The following is a 24,207-nucleotide window of genomic DNA, read 5'->3' as shown; positions in this document are numbered from 1 at the left end:
CCAGTTCAACACTCAATGACAAAGCACATCAGCATTAGGTACCATTTCATAAGGGAACATGTGATGGAAGGTACAGTGGAATTGCATTTTATTCCTACAGATCAACAACTAACAGATATCTTCACAAAACCACTATGTGAAGTTACTTTTGCAAGTCTGGTAAATGAACTTGGAATGGTTCCAGGTTCTTTCTCTAAATCTGCTTAGTTTTTGTTCTCATGCATCAGACTTTATGATCAGTGTTTACAGATTGTCTTATTTTCATGTAATCTGTGCTTAAACTGTTAATATATTAAATACTGATTGTTATCTGATGTGATTCTATAAACTCTGATAGTGATTTGAATATTCTGTGACTATTTAATCCAATGAGGATTACTGTGATAGATGCTGACCTAGTAGTCTTTAACATACTAGAAATCCCATGTTTGAATTAGTTGTTTATGTGGAAATTCATTAACACAAGCAAATTTTGATTTTGAGCTTAGTCAAATTTACTTTGTGTATCATATTACTAAGTCACAAACTAGATTCTTGCTTCTTATCTGTTAAATTCTGATGTCAGTAAATCTTAAGGATTAATTAAATGCTGATAAGCCTCACTTATCTCAAGAAAAGAAAAGAAAATTAAAGTCAGGTACTCCTTTGAGATCTAGAGTAAATATGTGGAAGGGAAGACCAAGTGCATTGCTGGTATTAAGTTATATGCATTAGAAAAGCAAATAAATTTTTCTTGGTGTCACATTCTCTGATTACTGGAGAAATACTCTGATAATAGCATAAATTCTGATAGCAGTTGTTACTTACTTATACTGAGAATCCACTGTAAAAAGAAATTTCAAAAGATGCATAAAATGAGCACAAACAGTTGAGGTGGACTTTTGAATAAATTCATTCTATAATAGATTTCATTATTAATGACAGATTTTAAGCATCTTTCTTAGTTATGCCTTATTTCTAAGATGTACTGAAGTTTATCAGACTTTAATATTTATCTGATGCATAAAGTTGATGCATAAAGTCGGTTTGAACATATAAATGGGTTGGTTTCGGTCAATTTAGAGTAGTATTCTTGCTCTGCCCTATAAATCCTCTGCCAATTCTAAGAAAAATGTTTGATGATACAAACATATTTTAATGAATATGGTAAAATTTGAATATATATTAATGAACTAGTTACTACATGTCAAGAGTTAAGACATCAAAAGAATAAAATGAACTACATGAGACAACAAAAACTCTACACAGTTACTTCCGATAGTATCTTGCTGTCCAGCATCAGCCCACGCTCTCAAATGCAAAGAACTGAAGGCCCCAATGACAGCTTTTCTTTCAGGTGTATAATGTTAGATGATTTTGGTGTATCTTTTTTGTAGGACCTGTATGTACCAGTCGTATTTGCTCTCAGTACAATTTTACACCAGGGAGCAGTAGTATCTCATCATATTAGGTGAAACTAATATCATTTGAAATACTTAAATATCCATTTCTTTATCATCCTCTTCAGTGCGACTACCTTGATCTGATTCTGGTCGTTTCAATCTTTCAAATATATCCTCAAGTGACTCCGATGAGGAAACACGATGAATTAATTTGGAATCCTCAGCTTGATGCAAAGGAAGGAACTTTTTCGCTCCTATTTTAGTTTTGAAACTTAAAAAACCAGATTTCATAGTTGCCCACTTTGCAGCTACACCAGAGGATGTCGCTCCTGTGATATTAGTAGCTGGAGAAATGCCTGGATCCAGCAATGAAACTTTAGCAGAAGATAAATCCTCCAGGGGTTTCATGTTTGATGGCTTTCTGCTCTGTTCCCGTATAGCAGCATATTTGCTGCTAATGGCTTCTCTATGCCCACTGTATCTCCGGGTTTCACTAGGTCTAGATGAACTCCACTTTTGATCCTCCTCCAGTAGACTGGATGACACTTTCATTTGAGCAGAACTTTTATCCTGCACAATATTTCATTCCATTTAGCCTAAACATGTAGCTCTCATATTACACAACTGACCAAGAAAAAAAGTGATAGTTTCACAATGATGGAGATATGTAGGATACTAGGATTATTACTATTTTAAATCTTTATATATTTGCAGGTGGTGGATTTGGGCCAAAACTACAACTAAATTATATTCAAAAGATCAAATGAAGTGTCTTCATAGTTCATACAAAAGATTATATATATTTTAAATGAAAGGGTTCCACAGATGACAGGTATGATCTCCAAAGGCTGGACACTTACTGATGAGTTGCTGCCAACCTCCATATCCATGCTTAAATCTCCAAAATTCCTTGCCAATGGAATGACAAGCTCACCTACTTTCCGCCCTTCTTCAATCAAAGTTCGCTCTGGGAAACCAGAAATAAGTTTCTTTCACAAGCATGTTAATAATTAAAGTCCCTCTAGTTTAGCACTATTCAATTATAAATGCCTCCCTTCGAGAAATCAGAAGAAAGTGGAGTAGGATATCAACTCAAGATTGTTCATATTATTACTAGAGAGAAACAAAAAATAAAAATAAATATTATTAGGATGAGTACCTCTTTGTAGTATAAGTAAGCCTGATGAATCAAATCCATCCAAATCATCGGCTTCACTTAGAAAATTAAGTATCTTCCAGTTACCAAAAAAACTTATCATCCGATCAAAGAAATTGCCAGCAACCAACATTGTATATATAACCATAATTAGTGGATATATTTTGTTGAAACCTTCCCCAAAGAAAGGGACAGCTTCATCAATGTTTCCCATTCTCTGCAACCATATGATATCATTAGCTACCAAGGAATTAGAATATTGTGTTCTAGATGTAAGCTGCATTCCATACCTTATAATCAAAATTATTATTTGCAACTATGAACATAAACACAAAGCTCATTAAAACACTTTGAAAACGCTGAAAAATTTGCTTGATTATAACTTGAACCCTCTAGAAAACAAATTGCATCTGTAGTTCTCGATACATATTGAAACTATTGAAAAGCTCATTAAAACCTTCCTTATAATTAAGTATGTGTATGACTTTTTTCTTTAAGGCTTTATGTGTACATAGTCTCATACTTTAAGGTCTAAGTTACAATTAAGCCTTCCTTCTATATAGATCATGATGTTCTGATATAATCTGTAAAACCTGACATTTTGTTCGTCATATCTAGAAAACAATAAAGAGAGATAATAAGCATGAAGCCATGAACACCAAAAACATTTGTGCAGCAAGAAAGAACGGTAGATGGACTGAAAAATGTCGCCTTGAACAGTGCTGGTTCAATACACTACCTATGCTACCATACACTCGGTCTATTAAAAGTCAATTTAAGTCGCTCTACAATTCAAAATCAATATATGTTGAATTAATTTAGTCAACATATTCGCAAATACCATATAGACTGTATCGAATTCAGATAAGCGTAATCATCAGAAACTGAGCATGTCAATACCCGAAGTTTACTCTCTCTCTGTAAGGACCTTAATGCAGTTTTAAAATACAAGGAAGGCTCACCTTCTCAAAGATTGTTCTCTTCTCTTTTCCAAGACTAATGAGGTTGAGAAAATTATAAGAAACTGGAGGAGCATACCGAGCAACCATCCTGGCAAAAATGTTAAAATGATAGTAAGTATAAACTTCTAATAATTTAAAAACAACTTGTTCACATTATAACATAGTTTACCAAAAAAAACAAAAAACTTACGCGCAAATCATAAGCAAGTTGACTGAACTTGTCTGCCTCGGTGTTAGCGAGTAAAACATCAGCATCCCAACTTTAAATAATGAAAAGTATGTGCAAATGCACATATACACCAACGGAACAAAAGCAAAGGCCTAGATGGAGATCAAGAGGAAAACATTTTTGTTCAGTCTTCTGTTATAATGTAACATATCTTATGGTAATACTTATTCAAGAAAATTAAAAAGATGTTCGCTAAATTCAGTCGGAGGACATGTCCACGTAAAGTAGATTTAACCACAGATATAGAAAGATGAGTTTGTTTGGGGAAAAGAAATCTAAGATAAATGGAGGCCGTAGAACATGATGATTTGGTTGTTACGGAACAAATTTTCGAGTCTTCGAAGGTTTCAAAGAAAATATACATTATATTATTGGCAAATATTAGATGTTAACACTACTCAAAAGTAATTTAGCTTGTCCAAGACAAACTAATTCAATAATTTTGTATTTCACAATGAACAACATAATAATGGAAGAAACATATATATTTCTATAATATGTTGATTTAAAAAAACAAGCGTAGCAATTTTATAAAGATACAGCGTAAAAAATTTCACCAAAGACACCATCATAACAATTCAATTTTATATGTTCATAGATATCTGTTGTACAAAGTCATAATGTTATTATATATTTAAGACAAAGTACCGAAGGTTAAGTACCGACCAACGACCGATCTCAAACTATTATGTTTAGGCTATAATAATATAGTATAGATAATTTACGAGTGTGGTTCCAATAAGAACTAAATTTGAAAAGAAAATACGAAAAACTAATGGCAGGATTTGATGATTATATATGGCACGAATTATAACAAACTCAACCATAAGTGTACAAATGTAATCGCAAAAAATATTTATATTGTATTTAAAGTCAAACGAATAATTAGGAGCATCAGTTGTGTTATCTCTTGATCTTCCTTCCCTAGGGTATAGAAAAATAACTGCTAATAATCAGTCTCTCATTTCTTACGCAAATCACTGTCACCGTCATCCTTCTTTACCACTGACTGAAATTCTGTGAATTGCCTTTTTAACGTATTACAGTTATAACCCCCCCCCCCCCATTCGTTCAAGTCATTTACGATCTTTTTATTTACTGATACCATCGAGTTCGAACAATGTGTTTTGATTCACATGTTATAATCTTATTTCAATGTTCGTTCACAAGGATCCTTCATCTAAAGAAGAATTTTTTTTTAAATAACATCTAAATAAAAGGGTGCTTTACCCAGGATATATTCATGAAGTGGTGATATACAACTTAACTCGGCGGAGGTTATCTTTGAAAGCAGAGTCTACCAAGATATTTATGCAAAGAAATTTGACTGCAATACAGTTTCATTCTCATACCAACATCATGGCGCTTTGCGACATATGATTTTTATTTATTATGCATAAAGAGTACAAATACTTCTATTAGTTAATTTCCTAAGATTAATAATGAAATGTATGCGTTGGATGTAATATATTTATACTATAATTTGGAGTTGATGAGAGCCACTGTAAGAACCAAATAGATGTATCCAAAACGCGTGGATGAGCGTGAAACCTATAGTTGCTGAAATAGCATTGTTAAGTGTGCTTGGGAGCTGCTTTTTAAAATGCAGCGGAAACACTTTGTTTTTCTAAGGTTTTGGGCTTATGTGATAGCTTCAGTTCACTTTTAACAGCTCTTTTAACAAATATGGTTGAACATGTCTCAGATTCCTTGGGAAAGAACATCAAAAATATGAGAATATACCTGCACAAGCACCTCTTCTTTTCCAACTGATTTTATCATAATTGAAAAAAGAGATAAATCAAGACCACTGGGCAAGAGGGTGGCCTCTGCTAAAAGAATCGCCACTGACATACAACCAAGCATGATGGCTAAGAACTTCTCCACGTACTTCCACATGAAACATCGCCAAATCAATTCTGCAGGGGAAACATCAGGTAGTGTAAGCATGATTATCAACAGTAATTAAGCTATAGGTATTTTTTTCTTAAACAAGATCATAGCTCACTCTCATAAATACACAAAGAATGTACTGAATGAGAGGGTAAATAAACAAAACTCGGATCATGCTTACACAGCCTCAAGAATGGTATAGGAAGTCAATAGATAAAATGGCATAGCAAGCTTGTGGGGATAAATGCATCCCAAAGAAAGAAAAGAAAAAATGGAAGACTTTGTTCAGTCAGAGCAACATCATGAGAAAAAATGATCTCCCTCCGCCATGAAGTTCCCTATATAAGAGAGAAGTAATTTGACGCAAGAAGATCATTTGCCCGCATACTCTTTTAGCCTGGAACAAGCGATTTCTATATTTGAAGTTGATCTTGGGTTATAAATATGTTTGTTGTTAAACTTTGGTCGGTGATTGAAACAACTGAATAATGAAAGTACTGCTTATGATAAATGAGAAATAACTTGATTCTTTGTTATTATTTATCATATATTAAATTGTATAATATTATTTAAGACCATGTGGAACAAACTAGCAAGGATCATTCATACGAGCATAAGACTCAAGTGTGCACAATTTTCAATAGTATTAAATTTCTAGTGAGATCACCTGCCTTCAAGAATAAAGTTTAAACTCTGCATCTTAGTTTAGTCACAAGAATTATGAGAGGTGTACCAGAAAATTGCATCAATGTATGTCAAGTAAAAAATTATGTCTGTATGATTGTAAATGACTTAGTAAACACCATTGAGGCTGTCTAACTAAATAACTATTAAATGCCACGAGTAAATTAGACCATCTCAGACGAGAATTCTGAGACCTGCATTTGAAGCAGCATCATGCAAATTATTAAAAGTTGACCTTATGTCCGTAACTCTGATTTATATGACCAGAAAATAATTAGGCCACTCCCAGCCCTAGCAATTTACGGTATACTCCCGAAATATATAAATAGCTTTTTTAAGCAAATGAAACATAGCTGTTGATTTGTTAAATACCTATAGTACTGAGGAAAGGTCCCAATTTGCCTGCCCGATCAGGTCTAAGGCTTGAAACAAATTTCCTGCATTTGTCGGTGTACTATATTAGTCAAGGTGTATGAAAGGATTCTCTACAAATACAAAAGATTATATGAATAAGATAAGAAGATATGATATAAGACTCTTATACAACTATTCAATATATTATTCAAGAATAATATATAACAGGAATGAAGGAATTTTATTCACCGTCTAAATTTCACTTTTAAAAAAATAGAAAGCAAGAATAGGTAAGAATAATATATAAGATAAGCGCATGTTGCAATGCTCCTATAGCTATAAAATTGGTTACATGTTTTACAGTGATTACTTGTGAAGTTCAATATGATGAGGATAATATTGAATTCTGTTTTGTCCAATCACAAACTCAATACAAGTACCTCCCTTTAACTTTCTACACTTCAACTTGCAAGGCGATTCTAAGTCATGAGTTAGTTTGGAAATAAAAAGTTGATATTGACTTGCAAGTTGACGCCAAGGGTGCTATATAATGGTCACATATACAATATGCAAGAAATTATATGATTTGCTCAAATACTTTATCAAGTCGTAAGGTCTCGCAATGGCCAAATTGTAAACTGTAGGCATCAGAACAGGAATAGGAACAACCACTTGGGTACCACAAATTTGGCTATATCCTAATCCGAGATGCACAAAGTATTTTCAAGGCACAACTCACTATATCATAATCTATGTTAATACTGGTAATCTAATGCAATAAAGGATAATTTGGCTGATAGGAATAGGAGGCTATCATTAATTTGGTGATCCTCCGTAACAGGTTATGTACAGGGTTTTGATAAGCAAAAAAATTGATTAACTCGGGGATTTATACAAGCAATAAGCATAATATGTCAACAGTGTATCTATATTTTACCATTGTCATACTAGAGTCAAACTGTACACATTAAACTAGCCCATACTTCAGTGCCTAGGCTTTTACTTAAATAGTGAAGTTACAGAGTACTAAAATATTGAGACAAACTGGACTATCGGATATTTAATTAGGCAAAGACAAACCATCCAGTTGCTTTTCGACGTTCAAAATTCTTAACTGTGTCTTCGAGTTCAAGAGCCTCCAGTACATATGTCATATACTCACTGCAACACTAAACCAGATTAGATCAAAATAAGCACTAAATGGACAAAGATTGTTCAGGTAACTGTTATATTTCCCCTCAAAAGTCAATATAGTAATAAACACCAAATGTCAGTGGTTGAAAAATTACTAATTTCTGAAATTAAAGAAAATGATTCAGCAACTCAACAACTACATAATATCAAATTTTATTTAGTTTTTGAAGTGCTGTATCAATATAGAATCAGATGAGCCCTGGGGCCTGGATTAATACTAGTACATTGTGATATCTATTATCTACAAACATTAACCTCTTTGTTTGCTCTTACAATGGGATCAAAAATAGATAATACGCTAGAACATACAGTTATCGCAGTGTAAACCAAAACCAACTTGATAACACTATCAAAAAGACATACTCCCTCCGTCCCGGTAGGTTCTTAACATTTAAAATGGAGAGTTAGACACGCATTTTAAGGCTCTTAACATTTTAAGGTTCTTTTAAGAACTTAGCCGGAAGTAGTATATTCTTTAATATAATTGATTTGCGTTGGGGGTTGGTCAATTACAGAAATTCAAACATCCACGCACACAACTCTATTGAGACTTGGACCCTCAGGTATCCCCGAGGGTAAGCCTTGCAGATTATTTGCTTGTTTCCACGTTATCTTTATAGTTCCACCATTTTCATCCATCCAAGTGACAGGTATAGATACATTCGAGATGAGTTAGTATATAGAGGACCTCTGTCTCTATTTTTCTCTTAAGAAACACCGACTCTAGCTCACCGAATAAAGTAAAATAAAAATTTTGGCCACCCCGTTGGTATCATAGTATGTATTAGGTACTTGCATATTCGAATTCGATACAATAGGTGAAGGTACATTATAAAAATTCATGGCAGAGTTCAAAAATTATTTACAAGTATCTACCGCTCACTGACAAGCAAAGCTTCTTTTTATAGTACCTTTTGTAGCGATAATACTCTTCACGGGCACCCCTCAGATGACGTCTAAGTGTTGCCATAGATTTCTCATCTGTATCATAGTCCATGTCATTATCTCCCAAACGACCACCTTGTGGTTTAAACGATGGGTCTTCCTTGAACTGAGTGACAGTTTTTGATTTTAAAAATTCGTAAGAACTGTGTCAAAACAAATCTAACGTGGAAATACATGCCACGAACAAGCAAATGAAATATTACATTATAGACAAAAAATTACCATTCGGACCAACATATTGTCGATGATATCCATGTACGGTCTCAAAGGATCGCGCTTAGAGATCTGCTTTGATGTTGCCTGAGCTACCTAAAGTGTTCATAGTTCACAATTTATTAATGAGCTGCTGAACAATAGTTTGACAAGTAACAACATGCTTGATGCAGAATTTAGCTATCACAGGTGTTCAGACTCGGTGATTCTTAAACAAAACTAGAGAAAATTTCCTTATTATACATGTTCTATTACCACAACAATTATCTCTTCCAGTTCCAGACACATTGACCAGATTCTTTAATCATTAGTTTATATAGGCCATAAAATAGAGATCTGCAAAATAATCCGAAATCTTAACGACAAGGAATGTACTTGGTTAAATTACTTGTTAACATGCACATGCATGCAGATATGATTTACATGCAACAGCATAGTCATAACTAAGTGGACTTCAAAGAAACATTAAGTTGGAGCAGCGGCTGGAGCACGTTGGACTTTGACCAAGTCAGAACTTTTTAGAAGCAGGTGGGTTTGGTAAAATGGTAAACATCAGAGTTCAAATCTAAATAGAGCAGTAAAATGACAGGCAGCAGCATAGTTTTTACAGAGTAATAAGATACAATAAGAAGACACAAGAATGATTGAAGCAATACCATCTTGTACAACAGTTAGTACAAGACTGAAGATTTAGGACTGTCTCAACTCTCGAGCAATCAGATAAGTTCATCGATGGTCCATTTCTTAGTCACGATAGCATTTATTTCTGCTTTGTCACAATACATAAAGGTCTTTCTATGATGAAGCCATCCAGTCATGCATAGCATGTAACTGAGGACATAGAGATTTTTCAAAGGGGTGTCCATGTATTTAAAATAAATTATAGATAAACCTGTTTCTATTAATTAAATTATTATATGTAAATAAACCAAGTTCGTTTTACATCCCATATATATTATATAGGGTCTAGTTTAAATATTCTACATAAGTAGCTCAGGTCACTAGAGTCTAGACACCCCTTCTAGATGGAACTACCTCTCAGCATAATCATACTCAGCATAATCATACACTTATGCAGATCTTTATTGTCAATGAGCTCAATATGACGAAACAGAATCAGTCTTGTTTGGATTTATGTTGCTATAATATACCTATTTGACTAAGAGGTAGCAACTTAAGGCTGTTCATTTTACATTCTTCTCCCTGAACAATTGTGGAGCAGGCTTATTGCTACTTTCTGAAATTAGATATTTTACTGAATGCTGACTCAATTTAGTCCACATACAAAAGAATAGAGTCAAAATTTACTAATAAACATAAATTAAGCACAGTCTACTACTACCTAAAACATTATACAATAGGGTAAAAAAGTTGAAAGTTAAAGACTTGAGGCACAGTTACTTCCAATTCATGGGAACAAAATTTCCAAACTTAACTGATAAGCACTTACTACTATCGCATTTGATAATTCTTTATGTGCATTGTCAAGCTTAACAGCCATTTTAGCAATTTTATGAGAAAGAAACTTCTGGCGGGTAGTCCAATCAGAATTTCTCCATGTACCCTTTGGAATTTCACTCAATCCAAAACCAAGAAGAAATGCACCTGTAACAAGTCCAAAAGTGTTGGAGCATGCCATAGCTAGACCTAACACAGTCCCATTCCTGCACACATAGCCATCAAGCAAGAATAAACAGCAAGCACTCTAATGTATGTGCCAAATTAAATTTAAACACCAACTAAAATGTGCTAATTTCGCTACTTAAGATTATATACCTAACTTCTAAGAGATGCAACATCATATACTTATACCAAAAAGAGAAGATCCCACAGACAGTATGGTATAGCAGAAGATCCTGCAGCCTCATTGGACACTGTACACTCTCCTTTAGTGGAAAAAACATAATTCCTATAAGGTTGTGAACCTCACATTTCTATGCATTCTGTAAGATACAAGTACGTTGTCTACAATCTACATATTTGGCACAGACCCCCCTCCCCCACATACACACACACATACACACACAACGTATCATGACTAAAACCAAGTAGATAAACTGACAGTACATCAAAGATTTGCAGCCACTGATTTAAATGCCAGGCAGAAGCTTTCAAACAGTCAAAAACTTAACTTTTTGTACCAAAAACATATATGAATCCTGTATATTAGAATAATAGCTTGTAATGTTAAGAGACTAACTTATTTTTACGCATGGTGAAGAGCAGGACAAGCCCCAAAAGACCAACAGATCCCAAAATGAAGTAGAAGACTAAATTTACATGAATGCTGGTCTTTAGCCTTTCCATTACAGTAAAGTCCCCGGCATCTTCATAGCCCTGAATAAGGGGAGACACAAGCCTGCCGGAAAAAAAATGCATATAAGAATCGTACACTAAAATGTCTGAAGGAATATAACCAATGACAGCATTAATATAACGAGGAAAGACATCAAATGCAAGCAACGATATGTTGTTGCGTGTTCTATACTATTGGAGCGAAAAGATCCATCAAATCCTTAAAGAAACTTGATGATTTAGAGGAAAAGATTAAAGTTTCCAAAAGTTATCTCTGCTTCTTTGTTAGAGACGACTATATTATTAGATTACCATAAGTTTTAATCTTTATCAATAAAAGAGATCGCTCTTAAAGTAGAAAAAGCATGTCTGTACCCAAAAAAGTAGAATAACTAAATACCGGACCGCTAAATCAGTTGTTTTTATCTTTGCATGAAGATCTTGCAACAAATACTATAAGCAAAAGCATATATAATCATTCCAGAAGTCTATACTAGCATACCACGTAAGCAAGAACGTACTCCAATAAGACCAGCTCCAGAAAAAAGAAATGCCTCCACTATCATGACCAACAATTGTCTACATAAAGAACAACAGAATTAAACCATCACTAAAACCAATTAAAATAATTAAAATGCTTGCGCAGTCAAAGTTCAACTTACCAATTAGGACAGTAATTTTTGAAAAAATGAAGACACAAACTAATGAAGACAAAAGACTATTTGTAGTCATTATATCTTCTTATTTGAGCACTAGTATTTTCAACCATATTATATATTATAAAGTTTCATCATATACTACGTTAGTAGATAAATAGAAATTATTATTTTGGTAGCAGCGCAATAAAAGGAGTCGTTTCTTTAATTTAATTATGGAGTAGATCAGTATTAAGAGGGAAGCATTGATTAAGAGTAGTTCCCTATTATTTATATAAGTTTTAGGGTTAAAATAGATATGCAGTCTTACTGTTATCTACGTTTATTGTATTGGATTAATTAATTTGAGAACTTATCCATCTTTTTCTGGGTTCTGAAACATCATATCTTCTCCCTACTGCGCTTCCGTAACAGTGTAAGTTTATGGGTAGTGATTCTACGGTTGAATCGCCCTAGTTCTTACCTCGGGGAAGTAGAATTCCTACGGTATTTCACCTAACTACCCAAGCTTAGCCTTTTGTTATTTTCACTCTTAAATGTTGTTGTGCATCACTATTATTTCAATAAATAGCCACAGAATGCAACTTCAGTCGGGCCCTGCAGTCTCCTGTGTTTCCTTTTCCTTCGTTTGGGATTGCAAACAGAGATATAACTAGTGATGTCACTGAAACAACCTAAAATGATTTTTAGATAAAGTCTATATACTAATTATTTTTATTTAAATCAAATAAAGTAACTATAAAATTAAAAATAAATAGTAGATAAACTTTAAAAAATCTAAATATATTATCTAAAATACTATAATTCATAATTTTTCATTTGGTTGCGGTAGTATTCAAGAAAAATATATAGAACTATTTAAACATAATTTTTAATTCTCTAGTACATATTGTTTGGTATTTGTTTTGACATTAGTGATTCAAATGATACACCGTTGAGATTGGTGACTAAAGTGATATATGGTTTTTATTTGAGTGGCCACTTTGATATCTAACCCATTTTTTTTGTACTTAATTGTGTTGTTTCCCTTGTTTTTTTCACACTGCCATACAATTCAAAAATTAAAAAAAGTAATTATTTTCTTACTACGTGTCTTACTATCTAGACATTAAAGATGTATCACAAGGAGAGCTAACTTCCTGATAATAACTACATAATTTAGAAAACTTTGAAATTCAAAGATCTCTGTCCCTCCGTATAATATTATTAATTTACTGTTGTAGCCAATAAAAAATGTGAGATAAATTTACATATACAACATTTAGGGCCTTATTTTGTTATTTTGTAAAAATTTAACCTCAAAAATGGCATAATGAGGACTGTAATAGTCTGACTGTGGCACTGTGCTAATGGGGGGTGTTTAACAGAATCTATAGCCTTAGCCAGGGGTGGTTGAAGAAAACCTAAGATGTGCTACCTTCACTTAAATTCATGTACACTACATTTGTTCCTACCACACGAGCTAAATTGTTAATCTTAGAATTGGATTTGAAAATATAATCCTGCTTCCTGCAGGTGAAACTATAGAAAGGAAAAAGCATTTTATACAAACTAACATAATAGTATGTTCAAAATCGATATACAATTTGCAGAAAGTATGGAAACCAATCTTTCAAATGCAACTCAGCAATCTTTTGCAAAAATAAAAAAACAATAATAAGAATAATGTCTTGATTGATTAATCAACTGTATTGACCATCTTTGTATTTTTTGCTAAATATATTGAACATCTTTGATAAATATGTCTTGCTGCCAAAATCCGATACGAAAATGTATGGAGCTCAGCAAAAGTGACATAAGCATTTGATTTACAATCTACTACCACTGACTCAGTCTCTTTGATTTCTGAGTTCACTACTCCTTAAAATCGTAGGCAGCATTGCTTAAAAATTAGGTGTAAAAGCCAGAATACCGTAAATTATACTTGTACCAAGGTATTTAAAATTATATATAAACAATTATCCCATCACAGGTGCCAATTCCTAAAAATTGCGTTAATTTAATTCATACTACCCCTGTGAATAATTGCGAAAATGAAACTAGAAGTGGGAGTAAATTTCGTAAATTAAACAACCTTAAGAGACGAAACTATAGTACTCAATCTCTACATATCCTATTTAATCCAGGTTACGAATTCAGACAATTGATCGAAAGGAACAGTTTACAAACCAGGTCAGGAAGTACGGGTAATTGGAGAAGGGGGGAGAGGAGTTACCGTCCAAATGTCAGCAGGAACGAGAATGATAATGGAGACAGAGCAAAACCAAGTGTAACCAACAGTGAACAACACATAACGAGGCACATCTGGTCCCGCAAAGTATCTAAGCGTTAACACTACCATTCCTAATGTCAGGGGTAGCGAAATCACATAAAACACCCACATCCTATCTCTCTCTCTGTAGGTTTTGTTTTGAAATGATAAGTTGTTGTGTAGAATTGAGATGAATTGGAGGGATCTGAAAGAGAGAATGATCGGGGATATGGTGTTTACTAAAAGGTGAAGATATCGCCTGCGATGACTTGCACTTTGAGTTTTGGCAATTCAAGCAGGAAAGCTGAGACTCGCGTTAACAACTCGGTCGTTCTACTGTCACATTCCTTCCTTCTTAGCAGGGATCACATCACATTTATATATCGTGTCGTGCCACTTATTTTTAATTCTTATTGTTCTATTATTTATATTTTAATTTAATTTACATTTATTATATATTTATCTTAGAATTATGTTTCGTAATAATTATTTCATTTATATTTATTTAGTTATTTACTTATCTGTGGTAGATTGTTATATTCCAAATATTAAAAATTTGGTAGTTAATATGGTATATAGGTAAGTTTGGGAGTCAATAAATCATATATGTTATTTTTATCTAATTACTTGAAATTAAAACAGAATCTAAAGGCCAAATAGAAAAAAAAATGAAAATTAGTACACCTCAAATTCACAACACTGACACTAAGTCACGATTTAAGTCACGATTCGTGACGGCACGATAAAAATATATTTTGAAAATTATTAAATTATTTTTATTAATTATGATCTTTGTTCTAAAAGTTATTTATTTTACCAATTAATCACCCGTTTAATCGTTCCAACATACTCTACCGATTCAATTTTATAATCCGATTAATCATTGCACATTCTTCTTAAATTAATATATTTAGTTTAATTTAATTATTTTGTATTTTATTAAATGCATTCGATTAATCAATCCGATTAATCACTGATTATCCAATTAATCACTGATTTTCGCTTTTTTGAACAATGATTATGATAGCATTTATTTTTATACGGGCTACGTTGAAAATAAAATAAATATTTGTATTATTAGAATGTTAATGTACATGCAAAAATACATTAATATATAAAATTATAGTACTTTTTATTGTTATACTTGTCTTTTACTAATGTATGTCTTGATCATGTATTGTGTTTCGCTATATCTTTTAACTACATCTAAATTACTTATATTTAAATATGGAATGATGTACTTCATAATTAAATAGTACAAACAAACCTCTAAGCCTCCAGATTGATTGGGGATCGTTTTTTATATCCGATAACCATAAAGAGGGAAGGCACACAGATATATAAATCATAAAACATGATTTTATAATTTCTCTACAATCCATAACAATTTACACATAACCGTTATTTCTATATATTTAAGTCCAGATTGATTGGGGATCGTTTTCTATATCTGATAACCCTAAAGAGGGAAGGTACACAGATATATAAATCATAAAACATGATTTTATAATTTCTCTATAATTCATAACAATTTACACATAACAGTTATTTTTATATATTTAAGTATCCTATCATATTAATCGCATTCCAAATAAGCAAAAACCATTTAAACAATTATAAAGTTGATGAATCAAGAACAGCTCACCGGAGTCCCTGGTGAATGCTATGCCCTATTTCGACTTCCCCGTCATCTTGGGTTCTGCAACTTCAGGCGTCTCAACGGACTATATACCGTTCCTTACTTCTTCATCTTTATAATTATTATAATAGTAGATGTTTATTAGGTACTTGATCTATATAAAATTCAGCTTAAATATATATATATAAACTGTATGTTATCTTGTTATAGATTGTAGAGGTGAGATTTTTAGCTTGCCATTAATGTATAAAGAAAAGAAATGTGTATATGAAAACTCAGAGAAAATAGCTCAGCAAGTAATGGATTTTTTAAACTGATAAAAACACTGATAATCTTTTTGTTCCAATTCCCCTCTTTTATAGAGGGAGAGATTTCTCTTACATAATATGCTTTCCCGGCATAATATTCCTTTTCTTTCCTTTCATCCCTTCCTTTTTCTTTTCTCTGTCTTCTTTTTCAACGTTTGCCTTCTTTTTCAACGTTTGCCACTTTTTCTTTTGTCTTCTTTTTCTTTTCTTCTGTCTTCTTTTGTCTTCTGTCTTCTTTTTCTTTTCTTCTGTCTTCTTTTTCAACTTTTTCCACTTTTCCTTCTGTCTTCTTTTTTCTTCTGCCTTCTTTTTCAACGTTTGCCACTTTTTCTTTTGTCTTCTTTTTCAACATTTGCCTTCTTTTTCAACATTTGCCACTTTTTCTTTTGCCTTCTTTTTCTTCCTGTTTTCTCTTTTTATTTCGTCCACTCCTTTTGATGTCAGCTGTCTTTTGTCTTTGTCTAGAATTCCATAATTTTTTGGCTATTTTTATTACAGTCACCAATTTTCATTGGGCCGTAGAATCATATATTACAGTCACCAATTTTCATTGGCCCGTAGAATCATATATTATAGTCACCAATTTTCATTGGGCCGTAGAATAATATATTACAGTCACCAATTTTCATTGGGCCGTAAAAACATTTTCTAATATGTTATGGTCACCAAACTTCGTTTGGGCCATAAACTCGAAAGGATTAGAACATGCTCCTTACTTTACTAAGGGTTTTAAAACTACTACAGTCTTCTTTCTTTGTCCTGTAATAATATCCTTTAAAAACTCCTTGGTTTTTGGTGCATGATTGTAACTTCCACCTGTTATCCTGTTATGCATACTTGCTAAATCACTTGTATCTGTTTTCAAAATATCATTATTATAATATAATGTTAGTATTTCTTCTACGTCTCCCTTCGTACTTGTTCCTAATACGCATGCCTTCCTTCCTTTTATAAGATCTTCAAGTTTGGATTTTAGAACTGATAATCCAATTGCGCTTTTATTTGACATCCATTCTTGAAATCCTTCTATTGTGCATGGCATAGGGGACTTGAGACTAGTATTATCGCCTTCTATAGTAGTATTCCTTCCATACTTGAATATCTGGCATATTATTATTGGTTTTCCTACAAAGTCGGTACAAGCATCAAATACCTGCACTCCATATATTCCTCCTGGTCCATATGATTGCATCATTGCACTAACGCTTTCAACTATTAGTGGTGAAAGTTTTGATATACTTCTTAATGTTTCATCAACCATGATTTTATCAATAAATCTCAACATTAATAAGTTTTCTACCACTTTAGGATCAGCGCCTTCTTTGCAGATATACCTTGGATATTTACTAAACTTTCCAGTTCTGAGGATGGTATTATTGGACTTGTAGTCATAAAATTTTGTTATCTTTTCAAAGGCTTCTATATACTCTTTTGGATATTTAATTCTGTCTGATATAGAAACTTGAGGTTTTGGTTGTTCTGGTTTGGATATTTCTGTTTGGGTAAGGGTTGATATTGTAGGAGTTGTAGCTAGTCTTGATACAAAAGTTTGGGGTGTAATATTTTTGGTAAGCTTTATAGCTCCTTCAAGATTTTTTATAAGGTTATTGAATTCTTGGGTCAAGGTTGCAATTTGTTCATTCTTCCTCTTGATTTCTTCTAGTATCATTTCCATCGGTTGAATATTCTTGTTATCCCTGTCCATTTTCTCTACTAAGAAAATCTGCAAGAATATTTTTAGTACCTGATATATTTTTAATAATAAAATCATAACAAGTAAAGAATGCTTGCCAATTTCTTCTCTTATTTAATTCTGGTAAAGGGTCAATTTTATTGAATATATATGATCTTACTTGAGTGTTATCTGTTCTTACAACAAATTTTACAGGTAGTAAATGATAATGAAATCTTTTAATTCCTAATTTTACCGCTAATAATTCCTTTTCATTAATATGATAATTCTTTTCATTGGGTTTCCAAGTTCCAGCTGCATATCCACATATTAAAGGGTTTTCTTTATCAATATCATCTTTTTCAAAAGCTACTAATACTGCTCCCCATCCTATATCACTAGCATCTGTAAATAATTCTAATTGATCAGTATCTTTGGGTAATCGTAGTTTAGGTAAATTTTCTACCTTTGTTTTTAGTACTCTTATTACATTTGTATGATCTTCTTTCCACTCAAAAGTTTTATTTTTCTTTATTAAGTCTTGTAGAGGTTTTCTTAATTTTGGTAAGCCTTTTATATAATCTGAAGCGTAATTTACTATTCCTAAGAATTGCTGTACTTCTTTTTTATTTTCTAAAGTTTCCTTAAAATTCTTTATTTTTGTTGATATATGTTCTTGTAATTGAATTCCTTCAGAATCTATAATATATCCTAAATATTCTATTTTGTGTTTAAATATTTCTGATTTCTTTTCTGATAATAGGATTTCATGTTTTCTAATATGTCTGAATAAATATATCCAGATGTTTTGAATGATCTGTTAAATTGTCACTAAATATTAATATATCATCTATATATACTAGGATAAAATCATTCATTTCTCTAAATATTTTATCCATTCTTCTTTGGAATATTTATGGGGTTGTTCTTAATCCAAATGGCAGTACTATACATTCCTAATGTCCTTGTGGAACGCTAAATGCTGTTAAACATCTAGATTCCTTAGTTAATTTTATTTGCCAGTATCCGCTTTTACAATCAAATTTACTAAACCATTTTTTATTACTTGTTTGGTTTATTAAATTTCTTTTATATGGTAAAAAATATCCATCAAATATAGTCTTTTTATTTAGTTCTCGATAATCTATTACCATTCTAGCTTTTCCTCTTTTTACTTCATTATGATTTCTTACTAAAAACGCTGGGATACTATGTGGACTTTTACTTTCTTGTATTAGTCCTAAATTTAATAATTATTTTATTTGAACTTCTAACTCTTTTTGATCTGTTGGACTATATCTTATTGGTCTGTTTCTAACTATATCATTAGGATTTATCAGTTTTATTTCAGCGTATATTTTTTTTCCCCATAGCTTCATTGGATGTTCTCCAAAATTTATTTCTAAGGCTTTTAAATATTTTTGTTTTAATAGTTTTAAATTAGTTTTTCTTTCTGCTTTAATATTACTTATTTCTATTGATTTTACAGGTACTATTCTTTTTAATACTATCCATTTTTCGCAAGGTGTTAACAAACTTATCCTATCTTGTTTTATTATTTGAGTTTTAAAAGAATCTAAAAAGTTATTTCCTAGTAACATTTGTTAGATATATTTGATAATGTCATGGCTAATATGTTTTATGTTTAGCTTTCAGATCTTACGTGAACAGGATAAATCAGTACTTAACTGTTGATCAGTACTTATACTGGAAGTCAGGACTTAAGGATATCAGTACTTATATTATCAGGAGATAATCATCAGAAGATAGATATCAGAACTTAAGTGCTGAAGGACAATCAGATAAGGACAGTAGCTGATTAAAGGAAAGAAGATTGAGATAAACATAAGAAGAGATATGCATGAAGAAGGAATTCCGTGAAGAATGGAATACTTGGAAGAAAAGATATCTGATTGATATATTTTAGGAAGCAGAATTATATTCCATATCAATTAGCGATTATCTTGTAACTGTGTAGTATATAAACACAGACATAGGGTTTACACTATAAGTATTATCATTATTAGAAAAGATTATTCATTGTAACCCTAGCAGCTCTCGTGATATTTGTTCATCACTGAGAGGTAACAGTTCCATACTGTAACAGAGTTTATTGTTTCAATAAAGTTTGTTTTCTGTTACTTAAGTTCTTAAAGTTCGATTTGAGTGTACTATACACTGTATTCACCCCCTCTACAGTGTGTGTGTGTGACCTAACAATTGGTATCAGAGCCTATCTGTTAACTTACATACAGTTAAAGATCCAAACATAATCATGTCGGACACAGAAACTCCAACTAAGCCTACCACAACTGAGGAACCACCAAAGACACAAATTCAGAGTCGGTATGAGACCATCAGAGTCCCCATACTGAGACCATCTGAATATCCCATATGGAAGGTAAGGATGACCATGTTCCTGGAAGCAACAGATCCAGAATACCTGGATAGAATCAAGGAAGGTCCTCACAAACCAACCAAACTCTCTGTTGCAGTTGCAGGTGAAGCAGCAATGACTGTACCAAAGGAGAAGAGTGATTATACTGCTGAGGACATAGCATCAATTGCTAAGGATGCTAAGGTACGACACTTACTGCATAGTATCATTGATAATGTAATGTCAAACAGGATAATCAACTGCAAGACTGCTAAGGAGATATGGGATGCTCTGGAAACAAGGTGTCAGGGAACTGACACAATTAAGAAGAACAGGAAGACAATACTCACTCAAGAGTATGAACACTTTGACTCAAAGACTAATGAGTCATTGAATGATTTATATGATAGATTTGTCAAACTTTTGAATGATTTGTCATTGGTTGATAAAGAGTATGATCTTGAAGATTCAAACCTTAAGTTCCTGTTAGCTCTTCCTGAATGCTGGGATTTGAAGGCAACGACAATAAGAGACAACTACAATCTTGATGAAACAACTCTTGACAAAATCTATGGAATGCTCAAGACTCATGAGCTGGAGATGGAACAAAGAAGCAAGAGGAAAGGAGGAAAGTCAAGGACAGTTGCTCTTAAGGCTGAAGAAGAATTCCCCAAAGCAGCTTCCTCAAAGAAAGACAAGGGTAAAGCTCTTTTCATAAAGTCTGATACTGAGTCATCAAGTTCTGAGAGTGATGATGACTCAAATTCTGAAAGCTTGCCTGAGACTGATGCTGATGAGGAGATGATGAAGCTGTGTGCTCTTATGGTGAAAGGAATCACCAAGATTGCATACAGGAAGTTCAGGAAGGGAAAGAAGTTTTCCAGAAAAAGCATAAGTTCTGATAAGAAGAATTTCAGAAGATCTGAAGGCAAAGGAGGAAAGTCTGACAGAGGAGATTACACCAATGTTAAATACTATAACTGTGCTGAGAAAGGCCACATATCACCTGACTGCAAGAAGGTAAAGGGTGACAGAGGCAAGGCTCTTGTCACAAAGCAGAAAAGCTGGACAGACACTTCAGACTCTGAAAGTGAAGAGAACTATGCATTGATGGCAAATGCTGATAAAGAAAGTGCTGAGAGCAGTTCTGAAGCTGCTGAAACAAAGGTACCTCAGACTATTTATGCTTTTCATACTGATGATATTAATGAGTTGAGAAGATATCTTAAAACCATGTTTGTTAGCTATAGAGACCAAACCTTAACATGTGAAAGATTAACTTCTGAAAATCTTGCATTTAAGAAAAGGAATGATTTCTTAGAAAAAGAGTTAGTCATGTTCCATCAAACTCAGAAGGATAGAGATGATGCTTTTTATGTAAGGGATGAAGTGCTAAAAATGAATGAATCTCTAAAAACTGAGTTAGAAAAGGAAAGAGAGATAATCAGGACTTGGACTAACTCCGGCAGAACAACTCAAAATTTGCTAAGTAGTGAAAATTGGAAATAGGGCTTAGGTTATGGAGAGAATAAGAATGATAAAGGAACTGAAGAAATTAAGCCTGTTGTTAAGCAAAAGCCAAAGTTAAAACCTGTTAAATTTGTAACTGTAAAGTCTGATAATGAGAAATCAGAAGTTAAAGAGGAATTAACTTCTGACAAACTAAAACAGGAAAAGACAGCTGAAGTAAACATAGGCTTAATGACAAAGAAGCAGCTTAAGCATAAGCTGAAAGATGTCAAGAATGCAAACAAGGTAAAATCACCTAGGAAAAATAGGAATGGAAAGGAAGGTGTGAATAAAAGCAATGATTATAAACCTGTTCCTGATGCTCCTAGGAAAACATGTCATAACTGTGGAAGTTCTAACCATCTGGCTTCTTTTTGCAGGAAAAATAAGAATATTAACTCCTTACCTTCAAAATCAGGAGTTAAGAGTCAGTCTATTAGATACAAACCACAAAATCCTTATTTTCATTGTGGTAGTTTATGGCATTCCATTTATACTTGTAAGGAATATCATAGTTTGTACTATGATTATTATCAAATAAAACCTTCTTTGAAGAAAGTTTCCATTGTTCCTTCTAGTGTAAATTCTGATTCAAAGTCTGATAATGTAAATTCTGATAAGAAAAATGTTAACATAAACTCTGATGCTAAATCCGCTGCAAATGTTAACAAACTTAATAAGGCCAAAGGATCCAAGGAAGTCTGGGTCCTTAAAACTAATAATTAGTGGTCTTTGTGATTGCAGGGCAACAGGAAAAATATTCTAGTTCTGGACAGTGGATGTTCAGGACATATGACTGGAAATAAGGCCCTGCTATCAGACTTTGTGGAGAAAGCTGGCCCAAGTGTTTCTTATGGAGATGGCAACATTGGAAAAACATTGGGATATGGCAATATCAATCTTGGAAATGTCATAATTAAACAAGTAGCTCTGGTCTCAGGACTTAAACACAACCTACTGAGTATAAGTCAAATCTGTGACAGAGGTTATCATGTTGATTTCCTTGAAGAACACTGTGAAGTTGTGAGTAAATCTAAAGGCAAAGTTGTTCTGAAAGGATACAGACGTGGTAACATTTATGAAGCTAAGCTTTCAACAAGTACTGATGGCTCTGCAATCTGTCTGTTAAGTAGAGCATCAATTGAAGAAAGCTGGAATTGGCATAAGAAACTCTCTCATTTAAATTTCAACAATATAAATGAACTGGTCAAGAAAGATCTTGTGAGAGGATTGCCAAACACAGTATTTGCTCCTGATGGTCTTTGTGATTCATGTCAGAAAGCCAAACAAAGAAAATCTTCATTCAAGAGCAAGACTGATTCATCAATTCTTGAGCCTTATCATCTTATACATGTTGATTTATTTGGTCCAGTAAATGTCATGTCTATTGCAAAGAAGAAGTATGCATTGGTCATAGTGGATGAGTTCACCAGATACACATGGGTGTATTTCTTGCACACAAAAAGTGAAACTGCATCTATCTTGATTGATCATGTCAAACAGCTGGATAAAATGGTCAAAGATTCTGTGAAAATTTTAAGGAGTGATAATGACACCGAGTTCAAGAATTTGATAATGGAAGAGTTCTGTAAAAGCCATGGAATAAAGAAGGAATTTTCTGCTCCTGGAACTCCACAGCAAAATGGAGTTGTTGAAAGGAAGAATAGAACTCTCATTGAAGCTGCACGTACAATGCTTGAAGAAGCAAAGCTTCCAACCTATTTCTGGGCTGAAGCTGTGCAGACTGCTTGTTTTACTCAAAATGCAACACTCATTAACAAGCATGGAAAAACACCATATGAGATGGTGAAGAAAAAGAAGCCAAATCTGAAATATTTTCATGTATTTGGATGCAAGTGTTTTGTTCTCAAGACTCATCCTGAACAGCTATCAAAGTTTGATCTAAAAGCTGATGAAGGAATCTTTGTTGGATATCCACTTTCCACAAAAGCCTTCAGAGTCTATAATTTGAGAACAAAAATGGTCATGGAATCTATCAATGTCTCTTTTGATGACAAGAAGATCACTGGTCTTAAAGATTTCGTTGACCATGATCAATTGAGATTTGAAAATGAAGACTCATATTCTGATACTGAAAATCCTGACAGTCTAAGTCCTGATACTGCAAACTCTGATGGATTAAACTCTGATGTTATTGAAACTGTGGTGACTACGTTAAAGGAAGATGCACCTATGCAGGGGGAGCATACTCAAGATCCTACCACATCTCAAGAAACATCCGAACCTGCATGTGGCTCTTCAAGTTCTGATTCGTCAAGTTCTGATAAGCCAAGTTCTGATAGTGCTGAAAATCTAAATACTGAAGAATCCAACTCAGAGAGCATAGTTTTAGGGGGAGCATCAGAAAATGAAAATAAAGATAGCATGGATCATGGGGGAGCATCCAGTTCTAGAGAAAACCTTCCATCTGCAAGGAAGTGGACAAAATCACATACACCTGATTTGATAATTGGAAATCCTGATGCAG

General features: G+C 33.1%; 1 protein-coding gene across 2 annotated transcripts; it reads right to left on the bottom strand.

Annotated features, from left to right (window-relative positions):
- Window positions 1–1,144: 1,144 nt before the first annotated feature.
- On the bottom strand, window positions 1,145–14,582 carry LOC141712729 (uncharacterized). Of its 2 annotated transcripts, XM_074515770.1 has the most exons (14): window positions 14,179–14,581; window positions 11,810–11,886; window positions 11,213–11,371; window positions 10,463–10,676; window positions 9,022–9,108; window positions 8,766–8,905; window positions 7,741–7,821; window positions 6,679–6,743; window positions 5,473–5,648; window positions 3,691–3,821; window positions 3,501–3,588; window positions 2,542–2,755; window positions 2,243–2,349; window positions 1,145–1,952 (listed from the first exon to the last, which is right to left on the bottom strand). In XM_074515770.1, exons 1-14 carry the CDS (start codon window positions 14,344–14,346, stop codon window positions 1,476–1,478), a joined length of 2,184 nt encoding a protein of 727 aa, XP_074371871.1. In that variant the 5' UTR covers window positions 14,347–14,581; the 3' UTR covers window positions 1,145–1,475. The 2 variants fall into 2 exon arrangements, with proteins under 2 accessions (XP_074371871.1, XP_074371872.1); XM_074515771.1 differs by lacking the exon at window positions 7,741–7,821 and having other exon boundaries at window positions 14,179–14,582.
- Between the last annotated feature and the right edge of the window lie 9,625 nt (window positions 14,583–24,207).

This window comes from Apium graveolens, chromosome 3 (genome assembly GCF_009905375.1).
Source record: "Apium graveolens cultivar Ventura chromosome 3, ASM990537v1, whole genome shotgun sequence".
Lineage (NCBI taxonomy): Eukaryota > Viridiplantae > Streptophyta > Magnoliopsida > Apiales > Apiaceae > Apium > Apium graveolens.
The sequence above is the reverse complement of the archived record's forward strand: the minus strand, read 5'-3'. Positions and strand labels throughout refer to the sequence as shown.

Coding starts and splice junctions, on each gene's coding strand:
- LOC141712729 (XM_074515770.1), bottom strand. CDS start 14,346: ATGTGGGTGTTTTATGTGATTTCGCTACCCCTGACATTAGGAATGGTA. Junction 11,372..11,809: donor AGTACGTTCTTGCTTACGTG/GTATGCTAGTAT, acceptor TTTTTCCGGCAG/GCTTGTGTCTCCCCTTATTC. Junction 9,109..10,462: donor AATTATCAAATGCGATAGTA/GTAAGTGCTTAT, acceptor TGAACACTTTAG/GTAGCTCAGGCAACATCAAA.